The 22,852-nt window shown below is 39.8% G+C and overlaps 1 protein-coding gene across 10 annotated transcripts in view; it reads right to left on the bottom strand.

The window, feature by feature from the left end:
* The window catches only part of CTNND2 (catenin delta 2), a 683,266-nt gene that overhangs the window by 232,669 nt on the left and 427,745 nt on the right, over positions 1-22,852 (bottom strand). For all 10 annotated transcript variants that reach the window (XM_074576184.1, XM_074576187.1, XM_074576188.1 and 7 more), the window contains one exon: positions 16,694-16,946. In XM_074576184.1, coding sequence (XP_074432285.1) covers positions 16,694-16,946 — 253 coding nt within the window. The remainder of the gene's footprint in view (positions 1-16,693; positions 16,947-22,852) is intronic.

Raw genomic sequence — 22,852 nt, 5'->3', positions numbered from 1 at the left:
AGGAGGAAGCATCTTCTTATGTGATGCAACATGCAATCATTTTAAATTATTCCACTACTCCTCAGCAAAAGGGATTTTAACTCTACAAAGCAAAATTAAAACCCTAATCAGGGATAATTGTCCTTAAGAAGAAATAGCTCTGCTCAATTCAAACGTAAAGACAAAGCCAAAATGAAACAGTACCATATCACCCAACAATTAAATCTCATTTGAAAAACAGTAACTTTGCTGTCCTAGACAGCAAACTGTTTTCACAAAGAAGGATCCGGTCACACATATGTGAAATATGTAATAAATACATATATGCATTTAATACAAAGAGTGTTATTCATCTTTAAAGTTTTAATACTCTTTAAAGTTCAGGCAAGCTCAGGGCTCATTCAAAGGTCTTCCAAGAAGAGCAACATCTCCTGGCAAGCAAATTAGCTACGACTAAGCCAAAACCTACTCCTTTACCTCTTTTGAACTGGAAAGCTACTTTCTTTTTTATCGTAAACTCAGTCATGAAACAAAGAAACTTAACCTTACACATTGGCTCTACTGGGGTAGAGCTTCCAAATATCACAGCCCTAGTAAGATGCTAGGCTTTCTTAGCCATACCAGCTGACATAAACCAAGTCAGAACGGTCCTTGTCACTTCAGAATTACACTTCCTTATCACATACTTTGGTTCTCCATATAATATGCCTGCAGAAGTAATTTGGTGCAGCATGTGTCAGTCTGGTTGATCACTGAACTAGATTTGTGTTAGTGTATGCAGTGCCCGAGGTAGAGTATTAAGCTACAACTACCCAATGATGTGGTACCAGGGCAATGAAACCATTATTTTTTAAATACTCGGATAACTTTTATTTGTTTTAAACAAAGCATCCATACTTTCTCTGTATTTGAAAGCACGGAAAAACCCTGAAATTTTTCGTAACTTGCCTGTTACTAAAATACTGAAAATGAACATGTCGTTCATTGAGATATCGGTCAGCAAAGGATATCAGAAATACAACTGAATTAAAACAATACTGCAGTTTCCACTTTATAAACAAGCAAATCCCAATGGCATCAATAAAACTAACTGTTGCAACTGAATTTGGGTATGTAAAACTTGCAGCTCCCAAGCTCATAACTTCAAAGCAGACAGAGAAGATACTCTGGACTGACCAGTACAAAGACCATACAAGGATATGGGCAGTGGCTCTACCTGAAGTAGAGAACACAAGTAACAACCTTATATTCTTTCTGAAGATGACACTGGAAAGACCATGTCCTTTTAAACACGAGGCTTCTGCGTGAGAAGTGCTGGAGAACCTGGGCTCTACATCAGGCCAGGCGCTTATCACCATCTACGCAATGAATTTCAGCAGCAGACAGCTGTATTGGCAAGGAGACTCCACTCACACTGTACCTATCCTACTGTTTCTTTATAAAACAAAGTAATCTGGCATGCCTCTGATCAAAAAAAATCAGACCCTGCTCCTGTGCCCCATACCCCCACCTAAACACACACGCTGACAACATACAGCTCCATGCCATGCATACATGGATTACGGATTCTATCTCTGTATGCATACTATATACACACATATATATATGTATATTTATAGTTCATATTTATACTACTTACACAAAGACTGAAGTTCCTACAAACTGCCTAAAGGTTGTAGGTTGGGCAGAGGCAGGTGGTGTTCCAGTGTCCCGTCACTGTGGGAAATCCTGTGCTCTGTGCTTCTGCTTTCTGAGACATTCCACGCCAACCTGTGCTCAGCCTAAAAGCCCTACCTAATACTATATACATACATATATACACAAACATATAAATATACGTATCTACAGTAAGCTAAGCTTAGCAAGTGCTAAGTGTGGAGTGGTGAAGAAAACAGATATTTTTTGTTTCCAAGTTAGTTGACTAGACTTAATACTTCAGCACTTAGATTGTTAGCCTATTTGAAAGACGTGGCTTTTTGTTATTCCAGCAACCAAGCTTTCACAGCAGTTTTGATTTTTACAAGATGACAGCATGAGATTGTTGAGTATAGTTGGCTACATTTTCCACATAGTTTTCATAGATGTCCGAGTTCTACCCTTTGCTGCGCCCTTTGAAATTCTTTTATAACACCAACCTTGAACACATATTTGTCCACGTCTTCCAAAGAAGATTTTTTCACACGGCATCCTTCCTACAGCCTTCCACAGCTGACCTATCCAAAAAGAAACTACGCTCTTTCTTAATCCTTGGGTTTTCTCTACTAAGACACACTTAACAGAGTAACAGTAAAACGTGACTACACTAAAAACAGTCGGGGGATACCAATAATTATTTGTTGTGAAGAATAAAAGCTTTTAAGTGATTCAGAGAAGTAAATCTATTGACATAATTAAACAATTTAACTGCTTTTATTTTTAACCCTGCCTTCCTTTCTACTTTCTCTTGTTCTTCATCAGTCCACCTTTCTGCCTTTCATTTCAAATTGAACATGAGCTTTTTGGCACAGGGATGTGCAATTTAATGTAATGTACAGCAATTTTATGCATGTACAGGAAAAGGAAACCACTGGACCATTTAAATACTAGCAAGATGTGCAAAAATAGCAGCACAAATCCATGTTTTTACCTTTTTTTTTTACATATTAACAAGTAACACACGCTGGTAATTCACCAAGTGGTTTTCATAACCTCCATTCCAAGTCGCATCTTCTCACAGGAGTTGCATCATTATCACCATCACATGCATATATTGAGAGAAATACATAAATCTTCACACCAGTCTCCTTTTCAATGGGATCCCAAGAGAATTCAGTATTACAAAGCCTAAATTTTACATGGGTTTGGGGAGAATAAGGAAGCAAATGTTCTTTCCCAAAATGTTCTTTCCCTGAGGTAAAAGAAACAGTCAGAGATCTTTTCTTTTTTATATAATACTACAAGACTCAGCTGAAAGCAGCCATCCCTCTTCCCTCTGAGCTTTCTAGGCACTCAATAGGCCTTTGAATTCCCAGAAAACTCAAAAGCTACATTTACTCTAGTTTCCATTCTTTTTTCTGGCTTTTATTTCAAAAGATCATTATTATTTTTCTGCAGTTACTAACCAAAACCAAATGCCAGCATATGAAAACTACTACTAGCTCTACTAGAAGTTTATTTGCTTTTCCTTTTTATCATTAAGAAATGAGTTCAAGCTTTAGTCTTACTAGAAAAATGTAAAACATATTTCTCTATAGGTTTAATTAAAATTCTAAAGCTGGATCCACGACATCCAGGTTGAAACGAAATCCTTACTCTACATTGATGCTGGCAGTAGAAAATACTTCTCTTGTTACACTGACATCTTAACATTTGAGTGATAGTTATTTTAACAGACAGTTATTATCCAAGAAATGTTATTTTCTTGTTCGAATCAAGCAATTTTACCTGTCTGAAAGCAGAAAAAAAACCCCACCCTGAACTGCTCCTAGGCGCTGTGAGCAGGCTGAGGGACTCAGACGTTTCATTTAACAAAGGTACTAACAGGGAAACTACAGGAGCGTTTTAGAGGAAACAGGCTGAGAAAGTTTTCTCTCTTTATTTCTCATTGCACATATTTTGTAAACTTGACAATGGTGCCTTTTAAACATTTTTCCCCCTACATATAGGCAGTTTCACAAAGTGGAGAAAAATATATTGGTAAAACCCCAGTCTCTGCCTGTACTGAGAACAAACACAGAACCTCGAACTACTGTCAACTGAATGTTTGCAATTCACTAGTTTTCACCTTAATCTAATAAAGTGTCATATGGAAGTTTTATCTTCTTAATTTTCATATGAAACTAATATGAAATCAAAATTTGCCTCTTAACCATTGTTGATCAAGACTCGCTGTCAAATTTCCTTTTAGAAGTCTCTTTGTATTATTGCGTTTACTCCCTTCAAAGTTATGTTACCAAGTAAACGGAATTTCCTCTTTGAAAAGACTGCAAGATTTAGCTTATATTGCTTATATTCAGCACAACCGGGAGCACCAGGAACTTAGCTTTCCCAAGAAGCCTGTGATACCAAGGAACTAAATCAATACCATGTGCAGAGAATTCCATCTTCCAAAGAAGTTTAAAATGTTAGAGAAGTGAGCTCATAAATAGTTTATTATAAAATGTTTCTGAAAACTATTTCGTGCATTTCATTATCCTTCGGGCTACACTGAAATTGTCAACACAAGCGTGACAGGCTACCTTCACTATTCTGCACATTTCAGCTGTCACTTACCAGCTCTATCATTCCTCCGCCATCCATTCTGTTCTTAATTGTACAGAGGCAACATAAATAATGCTCTGAAATAAATTTTAGAGAGACTGATGCATAGATTGTTTTCCTCATTTTTTTTTTTCCCCCATAAGCACTCTCCTAAAGGAAAACAGATCCATCAGTTTTTTCCCTTCCAACCGCCCCCCCCTCTTTTTTTTCCTTTTAGCCATGAAGTGCAGGCTTTTCCTCATTGCGGATTCTTGAAAAACAGTTGAGAAGCTGATGACTCCTATCCCATTCTTATTGCTAACTAAAAAAAAAACAAAACCAAAAAAAAAACAGTAAAAAAACCCACCCCAAAAGCACAACAGAAACACTTCACTAAAACTGAGTGAAACTAAGTCATGTTTAATGCTACTAAAAAGCAAAATCTAAGCCAAATTATGATTTTAAAATAAAATAACAAAAGGAAAGAAGATGTAAGTTCAGTACCAGACAGCTTTATGCCAATGAATATGTAGGAGAACAAGAGTAAGGCTTCTGCATTCACATTTCTGAGAAGCTGTTCGCTTTATTATTATGAGGCAAATCTGGCCTAGTAATAAACGGTCTGGGGATTAGGAACTATTAGGTTCAGTTTCACTGTACCCGTGTGTGCAACCGATATGATTACAGGCATATAGGGGGTGATAAATAGGCTCCTCGATGAAAGTTATTTCCATCTAGCTGACTTGAAAACTGAATCAGCGAGAACCCGTAATTGGAAAGGAAAAGGTGGAGAGGCGTTCAGTGCGCATTTCGAGACATCAGCTCTCGACTTCCTCTGTGAAAGCCAAATGTGTGCATTTGTCAATGAGGAAACTTCATTTAGGAAGTTCCCCCTGTGAAAAGGAAGCCTCCTCCTTCCTATACAGCATAGCCAAACTGCTCTGAAGTCTCTGCTCTTATCAGACCCAAGAACCGGACCCCTGTTTTTACTCAAATAGTGTATATAATCGTACATACATCAGAATTAAGCTTTTCTGAAGCACTTCTCTGTTGTTGTTTGGGTGGTGTGGTGGCTTTTGTTTGTTTGGTTGGTTTTTGTTTTGGTTTTTTTTTTTTGGTTTTTTTTTTGGTTTTTTTTTTTTCTTTTTTTTTAGTGGGGGGGGAGATTCTGATGTATAAATCACGCAGAAGCCAAAAGGTAACAGATGGCTGCTGGAGAGGTGCCACAGAAAATGCAGCGGCTGACAGGATCTGTTATCCCTTAGCGCCTGCAGATAAAACCTTTAGACTTTAGGATACAATTTCATTTACAAAAACGTAGCTGCTGACAAATGGAACAAAACATCCACTAGAGAAGTCTATGCAAAGAAGATTTCATCACACAGAGAAGATTTTATGCATTTAAAAGAATCTTGATGTACACGTGAGGAAAAGCTTTGCCTAAACAGAGGTTTTGTGATTTGGCTGCTCATAGCAAACTCCACTCTCAGCTAGGTTGGTAAAGCCACAGGAGAAATCAAACTCCTTCTCCCATTTTTTTCCTGAGAAAGCTATCTAACATTAAAACATCTAAAGGATCCTCTGCGCACCAATTTGTGTGCAGCCAGAGTTTTACAAGACATTCGAGAACTACTTGGATGCAGGAAAATGTCAAACCTTTCCTATTAAAAGCTATTGCAGGGAATCACAGAACTACACAGAAAACTCAAAAAGGCATAAAAAGGGTAACCCGTTACAAAAGTCAACTTCTTGCAGGGGAAAAAAGTATAAATTGCCATCCATCTTAAGGCTATTCCAGACCATAAATTTAGGTACGGTGAGATGAACACCTACGTAATTACATGACAACATCACCAAAGACAGCTTCTATCCTTGAATCACTGGATGCGAATTACAAAGGACTAAAATACTTCAAACACTGTATGTCTAACACTAAAGTAAACTTCATTAACTGCAAAATATGCAAAATACCTGTTGTGAGTAGGCCCAGACACCTTGACTCTGCAAGCAGATAATTGACTGCACACTCACATTTTGGAGATGCTCGGCTCACAGTATTGAAAAGGGATGGCAGTCATATAATTCAGCCATCAGGAAAGCATCAACTCCAAAAAAAAAAAAACAAAAAAAAAAACCACCCAAAACCTGCAGGTTGCTCCAGGCTCACCCTCTGTCTGGAGTCCTACCACATTCTCCTGGGGTTCACCACCACTGTTCTTTGGGGTCCTCCTTGCAATGTGGCAGCAGCTCCAGCCTCTGTCGCTGGTGAGCGAGGCCACCCCACCCTGTCACCACCCACATCTAGTGACCCCTGGCTGCACACGTGGCATTGCTCTGCCCTCAACACAAGGGGCATGGGATCAGTAGATCTCCAGTCAGCACCATTCCCCCCCCCGCCCCAGTCAGTCCCATGGGGAGGTATCCTCCGAAGAGCCAATGGGCACCATGGTGACAGGCTGTCCCTGTGTCACCTTGTGCCAAGGAAAAGTATGGTGGTAATTTTCCACCTGTGTCAGTGCCTTGCTAGTGGGAAAATCCCAGGTCATGAACATCACACCTAACGCACCATTTTGGGCCTTAGGCCAGAGGAACCCACCCCTGGAACACCTCCCTGCTTCTTTTTTGAGACATGTTAAGAAATAAAATAGAAAAAAAACTTTTTTTTTTTCTTTTTCGTTGTTCTAATGCAGGTGATTTAAGGTCAATTCTTTACTCTGGCAGAAGTTGTTTGATACGTGAAGGTCACACGATATTCTGCACTTCAATCATCTATAAATCAAAAATAGGAGAACCCCACGCTGCAAAACCGTTGTGGAAGTAACCTTGATGATTTTTGGAGGCAGAAATCATACTGGCGCCTCTGTAAGGAGATGGCTAGGACTCTGGAACAGCAAACACTGCATTAGTTTGCAGTGGTTTGAGAGAAGTTATCGAGCATGAGTATTTTAAAGACATGAAAACTGCACAAAAACCAGCTATAGGAAATTTAGTTTCTGAATCTTTTCAGGACTCACAGACAGTCAAAAAGAGGGATCACTTTTCATACTAGTAACAAGAGCTGGAACAACTGAGGCTGACTGATCAGCACAGCTTCTGAGAGAGGGTAACACAGAACATGACCTGATCCTGACTAACAGGAAGGTAAGGGAGTTGCATGCACTAAGAAACAGCTTTTCACCTGCGCTGTCAGCATTCATTCCTCCCACTTCCACCAGCACACGCACAATCACTTTTCTTTAGCCTTATCAGCTATCAGGGCCAAACACTCAAACTAAGTTTTTATATTCCAGACGCTCAAATTCAGGTAGGTGGAAGGGAAAACATTGCATCAAATGGCATAAAAACAAAAACCAGCCCTCCTCTTTGAAATGGAGTGTGTGAACCAAATACATCATGTCCCGGTATGGAACAAAAGGATTACCAAGCTAACATCAAGTGGTTTTTAAAGAGTAAAAAACTAAATTAAATTACTTTATTCTTTAAACTTGTTTAGTTTTTGCTCAGTTCTTGAATTAAATGACTTGTTTTACCTTGACACAGGGTTTGCACAGCTCCTCCTTTCTCCACAAGTGCTTTACTCCTCCATATTTTTACCTTTGGTATGTCAAAGAAACCTAGAGATCTCACTCTGTCATCCTTTGGGCTAAGAGAACCTTTCCATTTCTTCCCAGGTCTTCAACTACTCAGATCCCTCCGCTTCATTGCGCGGTGAGGATAAACATGAACCCCACATTATTAGAGGTGGGTGGCAAGCTAAACAGCAAGCGATCACACTGTTGCTGCAGTGGCTAAAAAAAACCAAACTCAAACAGCCCAAAACAAAACCAAAGCCAAGTAAAAAGATCAAATGTTTCACAGTAAGTCTAGAGGCTGTGAGTTTCCCTGGCAACCATGGCTGTAGGACTTCCATGGGATCAGTGGTTTTTGCGTCCTAGGAAACCACTTGCTTAATGCTAAGAACTGTGATGCATCTCTGAACCTCACTTGTTCATCGGGCTCCAGGAGCGGGGCAGTGGAGTGGGGTGAGAAAGAAAGATCTAAGTGAAGGTGGTGGAGAGAGCCAAAGGAACAGTGATGCGCTGGAGAAAGAACTTCAAGGGTGGGTGTCAGGAGGATGGGGCCAGGCTCTTTTCAGTGGTACCCAGCAACAGGACAAGAGGTAATGGACACAAACTTGAGCATAGGAAGTTCCACCTAAACATGAGGAGGAACTTCTTTACCCTGAGGGTGGCAGAGCCCTGGCACAGGCTGCCCAGAGAGGTGGTGGAGTCTCTGTCTCCGGAGACATTCAAAACCTTCCTGGTCGCGTTCCTGTGCAACCTGCTCTAGGTGACCCTGCTCTGGCAGGGGGGTTGGACTAGATGATCGCCAGAGGTCCCTTCCAACCCTATGATTCTGTGATTCTGTGACTTCACATCAGGCTCTGATCTTGAGTGAGCTGACAGAGATCGGTCTATTCCTGTCTAACATATTTAATCTACATAAAGCTAGGGTTCTTAAAGTCAGGCTCTTAATTTATAAAAGCTATAAAATTCTGCTAGAAACTAATAAACATTGTTGATAGTTCTTTCCCTTCATCATTTTTAGCTAACAGTTTTTACACTAGAAACATTATTTCAGCAAACCCTTGGTCGTATTCTCTTACAGAAATCCCCTGCGCTCTCAATGACACATTTTGTACAATGGTTACAAAATTAGCTGGCTTTTGTTTCCTGCTTATAAAACAGTTGTGCAACATCACACTGAGGTCCAGCTTCAGAAACTAACAACCTCTGCACAGCAAATTATGTCTCAGTGGCGAGGATGATTTTCAGTTGCTTTTTTCTAATGAGAAAAATTTGAGAGTATGTGTCCTGATTTTAGCAAGCTTATTGAAAATTTTCCATATTCATCTCCTCCACTTAACACATTTCCCTTCCCCTCCCATCATGCTTCCCATGGAAGTAAGAGTAAGATTATCCTTTGAACTTCGATGCACCTTAGAAATTTAACTTAGTCTCAACATTCCTGTAAACCGTAAGATCATTATTATCCATTTGGCTGATGAGACGTCCAAGAGTTACTACCGAGAAGCTTCTTATGTGGTTTATCTTGCCAGGAGATCGTAACAGCTTACATGAGCCCAGTAAAGCCTGAAAGTATGGTTCTTCTCCATGTTTTTGATGTCTGGTTGGAAAATATACTTACAACATTTTCTGGCTCTTACAGTCTGTCATCACAGAAAGGCACCACGCGGATTTTGCATCTGTCAAAGTTTGCAAATGAGCTGCAGGATACTGAGCAAAATGTGTGGCAAACAAAGGCAGAAACTGCATTGAGACGTATAGTCACCATTAGAAGCTCAATTATGCTGTACAAGAACCATAAATGAGCTATGGACAGTATGAGGATGAGGTACACTGTCCACCTGCTCCTTCCCGGATGAATGAAGCCATTAAAATACGCAACAGATTAAGAAAGAAACAGTGGAGAGGAGTTTGTTGCTGCTCTTCAAGTGACAGACCTGCATTAAATAAAATTGTCCAAAAAGGAGACACCAGTCTCATCTCCCCTCCAACTATTAGAGGTCCACTTCTCAACGCTATGTGGCGCTCCTGCCACTGTCCTCCTGAATGCCCTGTATCGTTGACAAGTACGTAAGTGGCCTTTCACTTCTTCCAATATAAAGGAAAGGAATTACCTTTTGGTGGAGGAAAAGGATTATAAGAGCTAAGCTTTCAGATGAAAAAAAAAAAGAGATGAGGCATCATCCCTCTCAAAATTATACCCTGTATGCTGCATAAATAACCTACCAGATAAAATGGCTACGTATAACCTCTTCTACTCTGCTGACGGTTTAGGAATAGTAAGCACTTCTGGACAGACTCGTTATTCAAAGTACATGGACCGGCACCGTCCGTCTTACTGTGATATACCGAAATTGTGATGTTCTGGGGTTACAATCGGGCAGGTTTGTTAATGATAGGATCAGATTTCTTTAAAGATAGGATGGCAACTAAATGGAGTGGCATCCTGCACTGTCGATAAAGTGGTACTAGTGACAAAGAGAAAGTGGGTACTAGTGCTTCACGAGCTAAAAGCACGGACGCTTTATTGCTGTAGAGTACACTTGAGTTTTGGTTTTGGAGGTTTTTTTGGGTTTTGTTTTTTTGTTTCCCCAAGTATTTCTCCCAGAGAAAGGAGGTTGCTAAACAACATGGGGAAAATTCTAGAAATAGCAAATACAGGTGATGCTTTTCTGCATACTGAATCATGTTTGCTGCACTGTGAAATTACTCCACTGATGTCCAGTGCATCCACAACCATTTAAAACACCTCGATGTAAACATTGGAAAGACAGAAACTGTTGGCATATACAGCAATGTGTTCAAATACACACAAAAGCGAGTTTTACAAGTTCTAGGCACCACTCTCCTCTACTTCATTGCAAGTTGATACTTGCATGGACCAGTTTGCTCCTCGTTTATTCTCTAGGAAAGTCTTTTCCAGCACAGGTTTCCAGCTAAGTAAGTCTCCTGAAATCCCAAATTAATAGACTGTAGGATAGTCTATGGACTCCCACCTCACCTATGTTAAGGAAGCAGTCTTCATCCTTAGTTACAGCAGGAAGGGGAAACGGATTGCTGTTTATTTTGTCAGACCTGCTATGTTTTCTTAGAACTATTCTGTGCACTAAGTAAAAATTCATGCCTTTTATGTAGAAAGAATCTGTATGAGGAATTGCAATTTGGTCCAGACTTGCGATCCTGATACGGGTGTATATTTTTGTCCTGTTTAGACTCTTCAATTTTATTTTCTTTTAGGGTCAGTTTTTCATACTCAGAGGAGTATATATTAAAGCCTGAGAGACAGTACAATTTTTATGTAGGGAAAATAAACCAGGTATTTCCTTGCTGAATGAAAGACATACTTAAACACAGAGCTACAAAATGAGCGCTCTCAAAAACCATCTCCTTGGTTCTACCAATACAAGGGGCTTGGCCCATGTAAATTTGATGCAAAAATTCTTAGCAGGGTGTTAGTAGGACTTAGGACGTTCAACCATTTACTTCTGGACGTAAGCCTACACTGACAAACATTTATATGCTCAGATCCACTAGAAGTACATTTCCCATGGCTTCTCCACTACCACCACCTTTGGAGAATCACCTCCCCCTTTACTTTACCCTTAATTTCAGAAAAGGGTAAACTACTGAGTGAAAAGGAGAGCTGCCTATCACACATTGTGTCATATAAAAGTGAAGAGGTATATCCACAAGCCCTGTTCTGTCTCATCCAGACCAGGAATATGAACTTCAGTCTTCTGTCTCTTGGGTTAGAGAGTGATGCCAGAGACCCACCGACAGCCCTCTGGATGCTCAAAACCCAAGCTCCCACCTCAGGACTGATCACAGCAGTGCTGCACAGTGTTGCCACCCGCTCTACTGTAGTCACAGCAAGGCCTTCTACCCCACCAGAAGCTTCTTTCTGAAGGTGACAACCCTTCCCAAAGAAGCTACCAGACATGTTCCCACCAAGATGTCCAACCTCCCACACATGCAGGTTTACCCTGCTATTTCCTTACCTCGTTACACTGTTCCTGTGCCTGGCTGCTATTCAGATTTACAGTAGACTAACACTATTAACACTGAGACAATCCTTGGAACAAAGTGAGATTAAATATGTCGTGAAGACTCCGGCAGAAAACACTTATCTTTTAACAGGCTACGTTCCAAACTCTGTGTGCTAATCTCACAAGCAGTTTTACTGGAGCGCAGAAATTTAACTAGAGTTATTTTACTTCTATCACTTTTTCTATGGAAAAAGAAAGCTCTCTAACTTGCATTTTGAAAAAAAGTGTGTTTTGGGGGGGAAAATAAAACACCAGAAAAAAAAACAAGATGAGTTTTGAAACTTACAGTCCACACAAAATGTTCTGATCTAATTTATTTCCTTTCATAAGCAGAAAGAAAGTCAATTTAGAAGTTTAGAAGATAGACAGACAGTACCGTCATCTTCTGCTTAGGAGGAAATTAAGGCCAGCAGAGGTAATGAAATGGAAAGTTGACTCTGAAAGCACAGAACAGAGCAGAAACATCTCAGGATATTACAGTTAAATCATGCAATAGCTGGAAAACTCTGTTTCTATCTTGACCTACACCCAGACGGTTCTTAAGGTGAGAACAACTACGAGATAGCTGGTTTTAAAAATTTTGTTTTCTTGTAACGTTGCAACATGATTCTACTGCTAGTGGTTTTGTGTTGCCTTGTTGTTTTTTTTAAACAAGAGCCCGATCACTAGTGCAATCTGCTCTATAATGAAAAACGAACTCTTTACAGCTTCACTCACCAAATTACCCCATTTCTTCTGAATAAATAGTTTTAAAGGTTCTGAACCACGTATCTTGAGAAGAGGGATGCCATAAAGGAAAATTTAAAGTGCAGATCAATATAATTCAATGCAATATGAAAAACAGGCATTTGAACTCTGAAATTAATTTTGACAGCCTTAATGGAGTGTATTCAACAATTCTCGCTGTTAACTCAGCTTCTTGCCAGCTTCTTTGCTGGACAAGGTATGTGTATATAGGCATATCAATAAAAGCAAGTAAGAAGAGAAGCCATAAAACAACAAAGGAAACCTGTTACCTCAACTCATCAAACTAGACACAGTGAGTCCATAAAGAAGCAAAACCACTGGTACTGCAAAACTTCATTGGTACGTGTTTAAACTGAAGGATGTGAAAATTATGTATTTTTCATCTGCTATGCAGCAAGTGTGATTTATCAGCAGCAGTATATGTACATGGCTTCTTAGTAGGTTCAAAACAAAACAAAAAAATTTATACACATTTGTCAGGTTCGTATTTTGAAGTAAAAATGGGAAGGCACGCAGACTGACAATTGGGTACTGGCATTTCTATTTCTAGGGCTTACCAGTTCCCCTGAAGTCTAGGAACAGACAAACCTGTGATAATTTACTGGTGCCAAGAGACAGATTAATCTTTCTTAAACGGAAGTAGGCTGGAAAATATCACATGAACATATATTTCTGGTACTTTAAAATACAAATTCATAGTTCGGTAGGAACCAAAAGCAAGAGAATAATTAGAAAATAAATATTGTATTCTTTCCCTCCTATGCCACTTTTTCATATAAGAGCTTATGGCATAGAACAGTTTATATCACAGCCCTACTGCATACTTCTCTTCCTTTTCTGACATGAAGTAAACATAAAAAAAGAGTGCTCTGAAGAATCAATCTGTAAATTACCTTTGATATTCAACCTCCTCATTTTCCACATGCAGAACTTAAGTTTTATTTCTGACAGGTGATAAGGGGCTTGTTTTTTAAATAACAAAGACTCAGACTCTCTGCCAGTACAGATGCATATAGTTTTTACTACCTGTTATGTGAGCTCATATCAGCTAGCAGTCTACCTGCATAAATTAAAAATTATCCCCTACCACAAACTTGATAATAAATATCTTGATACTTTTCAAAACTAGTTTTCGTCCTAAACTTTAAGGTAATGAACATTACACCGCATTTTATGACAGCTGAATGATGCAGAACAGATGTTGAGCTAAAATTTCATTTGCCAAATGTCAGCTCAGAATACGTATGTAAAACTGGAGTATTAGTAATCCAAACTACATGGTGAAAACAATGGAAAAAATTGCCAACTACATCAGTGCCTGCCAACCGTTTTTCTGGGACTTGAGATGGAAATTGAATTGAAGATTCCAGAAAATAATGCTCGGTTTTAGGAACTCTAATTGCTTATTAGGATGAGTATGTTCTCTTCTGTGTGTCTGTTTCTCATCTTGAACTGACTGACATAAAGCAAACGCTAATCAAAAGCCTGCAATTAGTGTGCTTCTGTCCTGCACTTTTTCCTCTGCCAGTGAGCCCCTGGTTGGACAGGTAGGCTCAGCGTCTGAAAGTGATGCCTGCCATTCCCCTCCACGATTCATCTCAGTCACAAAAAATCCAGCCAACCAAAGCAGCAATAGGTCTAGAACGAAACTCAAGAATTATCAGCTGACAAAGTCATCCACTGACCTACATGTTTGGTTTCTTTCTTGCTACGTAATGTATAAAGGATAAGCCTTTGGAGAATACAATACAACTTAACACAGCCATTAAAAGTCTTTTTTGTATTTGGGCCAGGCTTTCCTTTTTTTAATTAAAACCAGTACTTCTGATTATACTTCCCTTGTGCTACCCTAAATTATTTCTATCCTTCCACAATATTTTTTCAAGCATCTCAAGAGTCTTCTGTCCCCTCCTTCCCACACTTGTCATTTATCCACATTTTTGTAGTCTACCCATAGAAATCAACATGTTAAAAGTCTCCTGATTGCTTTTGTTTTCTCCGAACTCCTCCTGATTTTTCAATGCCTTTCCATGAATGACGAGCAGCTGCTGTGGGCCACAGACAGCTTCACAAGCCAGTCTGCCTAAGTGGACTACAGCTTCTGGGGATGGTGGACTACTGTTTCTGGGGACTAAGGCATAACATAGTCAGGGATGCTTCTGATATCGTTTTATAAGAATTATTTGAACCAACAAGTAAAGGCAGCAATACTAAGTAAGAGATGCCAGGCATAGTCCATGGATCAAATGAATGAGATCAAGAGTAATGCAAACCTCTTTTACAAAAGTTATTCAGTGAAAAATCCCAATCCATCTAATAGTAATTTGTAATAATATTTAATGATCCCCCCTAAAGAGTTTATCAAGTTCCATTCATACCTGGATGCCTGCTCGCTCCTACTTTGCCTACAGAAATCAATACTCACGAATGCACAAACGGTATCACAAGATGAGAAAGAACCGAAAAACAGACAAATGAAAAATTTGCATGAGGAGATCTTCTTTTACAAGCCCGTATCCTATACAGTAGCTGAATAACAGTTGTGAAGTGATAGAAGAGCAAATAATTAGAGATAATATCTTCTTAGAAAGATATTACGTCTAGGACCTGTAGAGAGACTGTAAATATGTTTTTCCTGTCTGCTGGGAATAGTGCCTTCAACATTATCATGCTTCTCCTAAGAACATACCATATGGATTACAGTAATTTCTCCTCTAGTTTAGTGCACTCCTAATATAATTTTCTTTACATCTGAACACGAGTATTATAAAGCAAAGCTTTGTTCCTTCAAGGGCTTTTATATCCTGGAATACAAGTATATCAAGATACCAAGGTTTCAGAAAAAGACTGTCTCCCCCTGGTTACCAATGTTTGCTCTGAGGCAGGAGGAATTCAGATTATATTCTTTTCAAATTTGTGGAGGAATATCAAAAGCTAAGGGGGGATAAAAAAAAAAAGGCAGAAGCTTTCTCAACAAGTAAAGCTCTGCAATGGCTGAAGTAGCTGCAAGCAGGGATGTTTCTGATGTGCCATAAAATTTAGCTGCTGTTGTGTTCCTGGCTGGAGAGACAGAGAGAACTGCTATAATGCTAAATGAGCAGAGAGATCAGACTGCGAGTATTTGGTTTTTAATGCAGGGGAAGCAGTCTTTTCAAATTGTTGCTTAAACACCTCCAGCATTTTAGTTGGGGGCAAATTTTTGGGCTCTCCTATCATTAAATTACACATAGCAGAAATAATAAATAAATCATACCATCTGCCATAGAAAAACCTTGTATAAATTAACACTTTCAACAAGTTTAGACTTCAGTTACGGAAGAGACTTGCTTTCTTTTCCATCAGAAAACTGAACAAAATCACCAAGTGCATTGGCGATTACGGTTAGCATTTCCTTTGCTGTTTGCACGAAGTCAAATTGTTTGCCAGAAAACTCACTCTCTCTAATCCATCCACCTCCTTGGGGTATGTATGGCTATAAAGTTTCCTCTTTGCACCTTCTCTAGGTATACGAGAATGGTCATGCCTGACAGCAACACTAAAAGTTGTGCTATATATTTAAAAAGCATGCACAGTAACAACCATTTCTGCAAAGCTGTAGTGCAGACATTCTGCTGCCGGGTACTGGCATTGGAAGCCCGCACAACACACAGGGTGAAGCGTAAGCCCGATTACGTGTTGCTTCCACGTTGCTCAGTCTCCTCGTTCAATACCAGAATACCCTTTTCTGCAGCTTTTATGAATATTAACTGCAGAGACAAACCAACAACTTTTAACAACTTCTGCCCAAGGAGCAACTTGAAAATTCAATCCACAATGGTTACAGAGTTAAAACAGTTACACCGCTCCTCCCATTTTCAGAGAAAATTACTTTTTATACCCTTTTGAGGGGTGGCACTGCTGAAAGCAGGCTAAACACACATATTCAAAACCATACCTATCATTTCATTTCACAGAAGAGCTCATGAGAGCCTTCCAAGGCAAAACAGTAGGACAAAGCTGTTATGCAAACAAAATCTTTCATGTACAACCATGGTTTTGTTTTGTTTTTTATACTCAACAGCAGAAACATACAAAGCAAACCGCAATTACAAACCTTTGCACGAGCAAGAAATAGTAGACAATGAAGGTTTCACCCACCTGGGATCTTTCTGAATGCTATCAATGGAAGGTGACCTAGCCAAGGTCCCTTCAGGTGGGATGGCTGGCCCAGATTTGCTGTATGGTGATTCAACAGAAGGACAATACTGCAGCTGTCGGTAGGGGTCTGCGTAATTGGAGGCTGGGCCGGCCGCATAGCTGGCCCTCTGGAAGGTCGCTGTTGCGTTCTGTGTGCCGTGTTGACTGCCTGTGCGCTGTAAGGGTACGGAGTCGACACCAGGGGAAGATGGGGCTACGACAGGAAAGTAGGGACAAAGTAAAAAATTGAGGACCTGTTCACAGAAATGGTTAACCAGGTCTAGGCAGAGGAAAAAAATAAAAATAATAAACACACACATATAAAACAGGGGTTCAAAAAGAATGAGAAAACAAAAAAAAAAACAACAAACAACATTGTCATTTTCAAAACCATTGAAGTAAATAATCGTTAAACGAATTTCTAAATGACATGCCACTTCTGGACTAGAAGACCTTTACACCAGTTAAACAGACCGTAGCAGTGCTTTGCACGTGGGGTTTTAACTGCACTAACCTGAAATGAAAGAAGTGCAGCAGAAGCAAGAGACTAGTCAAGCTAAGATTCACAACCACCACCCCGTGAGGCTTTTGCAGTCCTTACAGGGGTGGAAGTCAGTCAGATCCACCAGCAGAAGGAGGGTCAAACCAGGCTCAAGTCTCCAAATTGGGACGGATGGCGCTATGGCAGAAGAAATAGACAGCCACGGCCATCCCAAATTTATAGTCCTGGTATCCATAAAGCAGGTAAAACCAGGCACCTGCTACTGAGAGTCGCTGCGTATGCTTCGTTAACCAATCTTCTGCATATTTCACCTTAAGTAAGACTTAGGGAACTGCTACTGCTGAGTCTGAAAGAGAGCTAAGCACAAGGTGATCACGGAGATGTCTTAATGCACGCCAACAACGGCTGTGCTCACACACCACCGCTCAAGATTAATGCATTACCAGTTTTGAGACGCTTAACCAATAGATTTAAACTGACTTAATGCTTTTGCGACTCAGAAATCTTATTAATCTGTCTCGTAGCCCATTCTCTTTCTGCTACAGCACCGTGCACTGGAGATCCAGTCTGCTTTATGATTGTTATTAAAACATGCAATATTTTTCAACCAAAGTCCAGGTAATGGAAAACAGATTCTCACTGTAAGGGCCAGAGGACCAATATCCACATGATCTTTAGCCTGGAAACAAATACAAATTAAATGCTGGATCTGCTCCGAAGGAAATTCGGACTGTTTGAAGTGGCACGTGAACTCATGGTGGTGGCTCCCATTTCCCCCTGTCCCAACGTAACAAGAATACTTTTGCCAACAGGAGTGGGCCCAGGTGCAGGACTATTTTTAGCTGTGCCAAAGTCATATGCAAAACTGTAGGCAAAACCGCATATTCAACAGACAGGTTTTCATAATAGATTTCCCAATCATTTCTCATTAACCTGCACATTTACATTTTAAGAAAATAAATATTTTTAATATATTATAGGTCCATGAAAGGGACTTTAAGCATTTTATCTCAAAGTGACAGCAAATGAACAAGTCTGAGCTTCAAATACAACCACAGCAGTTCCGTGTGACCTAGTACTTGTCAAAGTTACAACACCTGAAAATTTTATGTTTGTATCAATTTTTTGCCTTATTTTCATTTTTTCTTATGGCTCTGAAGTATATAATTTTACAATAACAAGTATTGTCTTATAACTTTGTTGTAAACATAGGTAAGTGAAATCACCGATTTACCTATTGCCCCATCATTGGGAGTGTTCAAGGCCAGGCTGGATGGGGCCCTGAGCAACCTGATCTAGTTGAAGTTGTCCCTGCTCACTGCAGGGGAGGTTGGACTAGATGACCTTTAAAGGTCCCTTCCAAACCAAACCAGTCTATGATTACGTTAACTTACATATACAGCAACATTTTAAAAGTACTGCTTTTGTTTAAATGCTAGTATATATTTCCTTAAGAAATAAGGTAATAAGACACATACAGACCTTTTTGTAAAACTGCATCAGTTAACATGCAGTAACAGTATTAGCACACTGAAACATCCCATGCATAAATCATGCTAAATTCAGTTTTAGGAATATAGCAAGACACAAGGAAAACATCACTTTTTAACAGAAAATACACACAGTTCAAAACCAAAATTTGGTGCCTTGTGAGAAAGAGAGTAAAAAAAAAAAAAAACAAGTTAGAGAAAACACTGGAAATATTTTCAAGTGAAAAAGCACAAATGTAATGGTATACTGACATAAGTACTGTCACTATGCAGAATATGCTGCTAGCTTTGACACATTATATGGGGAATTGCAAAAAACCCTACAACACTAATACTGCTGAAAACGAGAACTTCATTGTAATGTAGATTGCTTTGCAAAATAGTCCACTGTGTTTCCCTTCCTCTCCTTTGCAAGACATTTCAATGGAAATAGTGTTTGTTTTTAAATTCTTTGAAAACTTTTCTTTCTATTTTCTCCTTTGTCTTGTTATCAAAATAGCTATTTATATGAACTGAAACTAGCTGTCACCCTAACACCTACATGCTTTTTGAGTCACTCTGATTCATTTCTCAAATTATCTTCCTAGCAAACTGTTACTTCCTTTTGAATTTTATCGCAACGAACACAGAAGTGCCATAGTCAGAATACAAGAATGAGACAAATCTATGACTTAGTTAAATACTCACAGATAAGCGTGTTTGGCCAGATCAGTTAAAAGGAAAACAGAAAAACCAAATAGCTAATACTTTAGAATAAGTTCTACACCCAACTTGACTACAGCCACCTTTGTGGACTGTAAAAGGGCTAAGCTTTAGCAGACATTTTTACAAAAACAATTTAATGTAAAACTGAAGCAAAGCCATCTCCTACCAATATGTTCCTCTTGCTTAAACAAATCCTTTCGGCAGCCAGACTTACTGACTGAAGTGTGGCTCTTTAGGATATGGCAAACTTTCTGTCTATCGAGATCTCCCCTCTATTCAGCTATTATAAGAGCAAAGCCGTAGTGATTATGTCTATTAAAATAAATAAACTCAGAAGTCCATTTGCCTCACCCAGCAACAGTAAATCTTCATTAGAGCACAGGGGCATCCAGAAGGCACACACTTGGAGTGGACCAGAAAGCGTTCATGTGCCAGCTATGTTTCCAGGTGGTCAATGCAACCTTTTAATGTGTTTTCAAATTGAAGACGCTTACCCCTTCCTCTAATTTTTCCATTTAACTTCTCTCAAATCCAAGCCAGCTACACATCGACCAGAATCAGCTCAGCGTAAGATGCAATACTACTTTGACAAGGGTCGGGGGTTTGCCCCAACAAGGGAAGAGAGGGGTGGGAAGGAGTTGCAACAGAAGTGCTGTTTCTGGAGAAAAAGGGCTGCCTTCCCGGCTCCCAGCACCAGCCACCAGCCCAGCCTTCCTGGGATCTAGCCTAGTTGAAGCGGGATCACGTTGGGTCTACGGCAGACCCCATTCTGACTCTGCACAAAGGTACAACCAAAAGTCATGACCAGACTGTGAAGAAGGAGGTCTAGTTTTGTGGACACCTTGACGCCTCGTTGATTTAATGAGAAGCTTGGAGATAAAGTTGTCCACAAAACCAGAACTCACTCTGGTCTTCAACGGTCCAAAAACTGACAAGGAGATCCAGATCAAAATCAAAGAACCAAAAGGCCTCAAACCTTTTTTTCTCCCCTATCTTGCTTTACCTAAGGAACAATGCATGAAAGCACCATTTTTAAACAGTGACTGCTGCCCCCACTTTTTAAAAATTTACAAGGGAATTCAGTGGTTGATGCCCCATAGTAAGTCTCACAAGTTCTGTTCTGCTCCCTTTGCACTGGGCAGCTGACCGGAGGCTCCTTCCCAGGACCGCTGGGCACAGTGGCCTTGCAAAGGCATGGGGAGATGGGGGGCAGCTGGCCACCCCTTCCAAGCGCACGAGGGGCTTGCACGGACGGCATCCTACAATGCTGAGGCTGGGTCCCACTGACAGCAGGGTCACGGCACCCACTCTCTGCCGCAGCTTAGCAGATACTGGGTATAGCAAATAACAGGCTCAGTGGGAGGCCAACAGATCTCTATACATTCATGAAATTTTAAACTTCAATATAAGAATCATGCTCGAGGAGGAGGGTTTTAATTTTGAGTTGAGAAAGGGGTTTCATTGAGAATTCCCAAGTGTGCAAATCAAGAACTACAATCTCAGTGAAGAGATTTCAGTTTGTCACCTAAAAATTTAAGACTTTGTTTTAACTTGGCATGTCATTAATACCTTGAAAATACCATATCATCTCAACCCTTCACTACTGCAGCACCAAAATCACATCCCCAGAAAACTGAGCATCTGGGGTACCACACAAACATCTAATACATTCTAACAAATTTTTGCCAAAGAGAACAAAAAGCCCCTGCTAACTATAGAGAAAACCCTCCAAAGACCTGATGTGTGCCCTGATTACGGTTCTCTTGATTGCAGAAAGAGCACATAGAAAAGCCAGCCTTCATCATTTTCTATGGCTTTTGCCTAGCATCAAAGACAACGCAACTTTTATATTAATGTTGAAAATTTACGCGTGTCTCCAACCATGCTCATAATGAGATATTCAACTTCGAAATTCACTTTCAGGTTTTGTATTTTATTTTAAAATCTATGACATCTCTGGAAACAACTAACAAAACCCAAAAAGCAAGAACACATTGATTTAGGCAGGCATACTACTACACCACGCCTAAGTATCTTAGGGAGACCAAATTCACTAAGAACTGCTAAAATGTTCAGACTTTTTAAAAGTCAGAGGGCATTTTGCCCAGTTAACATATGTGAGATCAAACCTTCAGAAAGGATAAACTCATTTATGAGACTTATCTTGTAACACCTTCTTCCTGAAAATTACTTGGCTGATGCTGCTGTTTGACTTGTGGATATTACCTTGTAAAATTTTCATCTTATTATTCTATATTAGACATTCAATCCCTGTGTTAACCTTCTCCTTGTGCCTTTCATACAGATTTCGCAATTCTTTTTTTTTTTTTTTTCTTTTTTCTCCACTGATTTGCACCTGCAGCCGATTCTCACTCTTAGGTGAAAGTCGAAAATTGGATCTCAGTAAGATGTCCTTTCATTGCAAGGTACATCCACCATCCCTCTAGGAGTTCATAAATGATACAAATGCAGTGCATTCTAGTGGTAGCAAATATACAGGAAGAGTCATAAACCAGATATTTTCCCCCATCTAGTACACCATAAAGATAACACTGTGCATTCTCTGTCAATTAGTAAACAGAATTTATCAAGTTTGGGGGATACAAACACTTTTTATTTGTAAACGTTGTCAGTGTTTTAGAGCAGGCACTAGCTTTTCTGCAATAGAAGTTTAGCAAGATGGATTACAATCAGACTTGGAGCAAATCAGCAATCAAAAGTAACAAGCACAAGCAGTCAAGTTTAACACTGTTCATCAAGATGTATGATATTACATGTATTATAATAATAATAAATTTGCTTAGCAGTTACTTTTAGCAGCACTTTTTCACATTGTAAGCATAAGATTTTAGAAAAATATATGGTTGAGGGAACCTAAAAACACTGAAAGAGGGGGGAAACCCCCACCCCCCCATAGGACAGAAGTCCTATGTAGCTTGGGAACTTTGCCACATCATTTCTTGCAGTCAAAACAGAAAAAACACAGTCAAAACTATCACAACTTTCTGCTCCTCCTCTTCTCCATTTTCTTCTCCCTTGCTTCTCCACACTCTCCATTTTGTCACTAATCTTGCAATGAAAACTCCAGTTTCCAAACTCTCAGCCAAAGAGAAATCAAAGGAATCTGTAAGCAAATCTTCCCTTACATCCTCACACAGGCTCTTCTCCATCCAGCAAGCCTTTGCTCTCCATGCATCACTCTTTTAGGGCTTTCAGGATTGCATCGAACTCCACACAGCCAAGTGGGAAAGCCTCTTTCCCTCTATCACCTCCACGTCCCCTCCTTCTCTCAGGGATTTCTAGTCATGCTTCAAACGCTCAGCTAGCCTTGTTCCACCTAGTTCTTTCTGCTGGCTCCAGCCTTCTCCAGATATTCACATTTTGTGTATTTCAGGGGAGATACAAGCTCCTTCCCTCCAGTCA

The sequence above is a fragment of the Larus michahellis genome, chromosome 2 (genome assembly GCF_964199755.1).
Source record: "Larus michahellis chromosome 2, bLarMic1.1, whole genome shotgun sequence".
In the NCBI taxonomy this organism is placed as follows: Eukaryota; Metazoa; Chordata; class Aves; order Charadriiformes; family Laridae; genus Larus; species Larus michahellis.
This window is presented reverse-complemented; position numbering and strand designations above follow the sequence as displayed.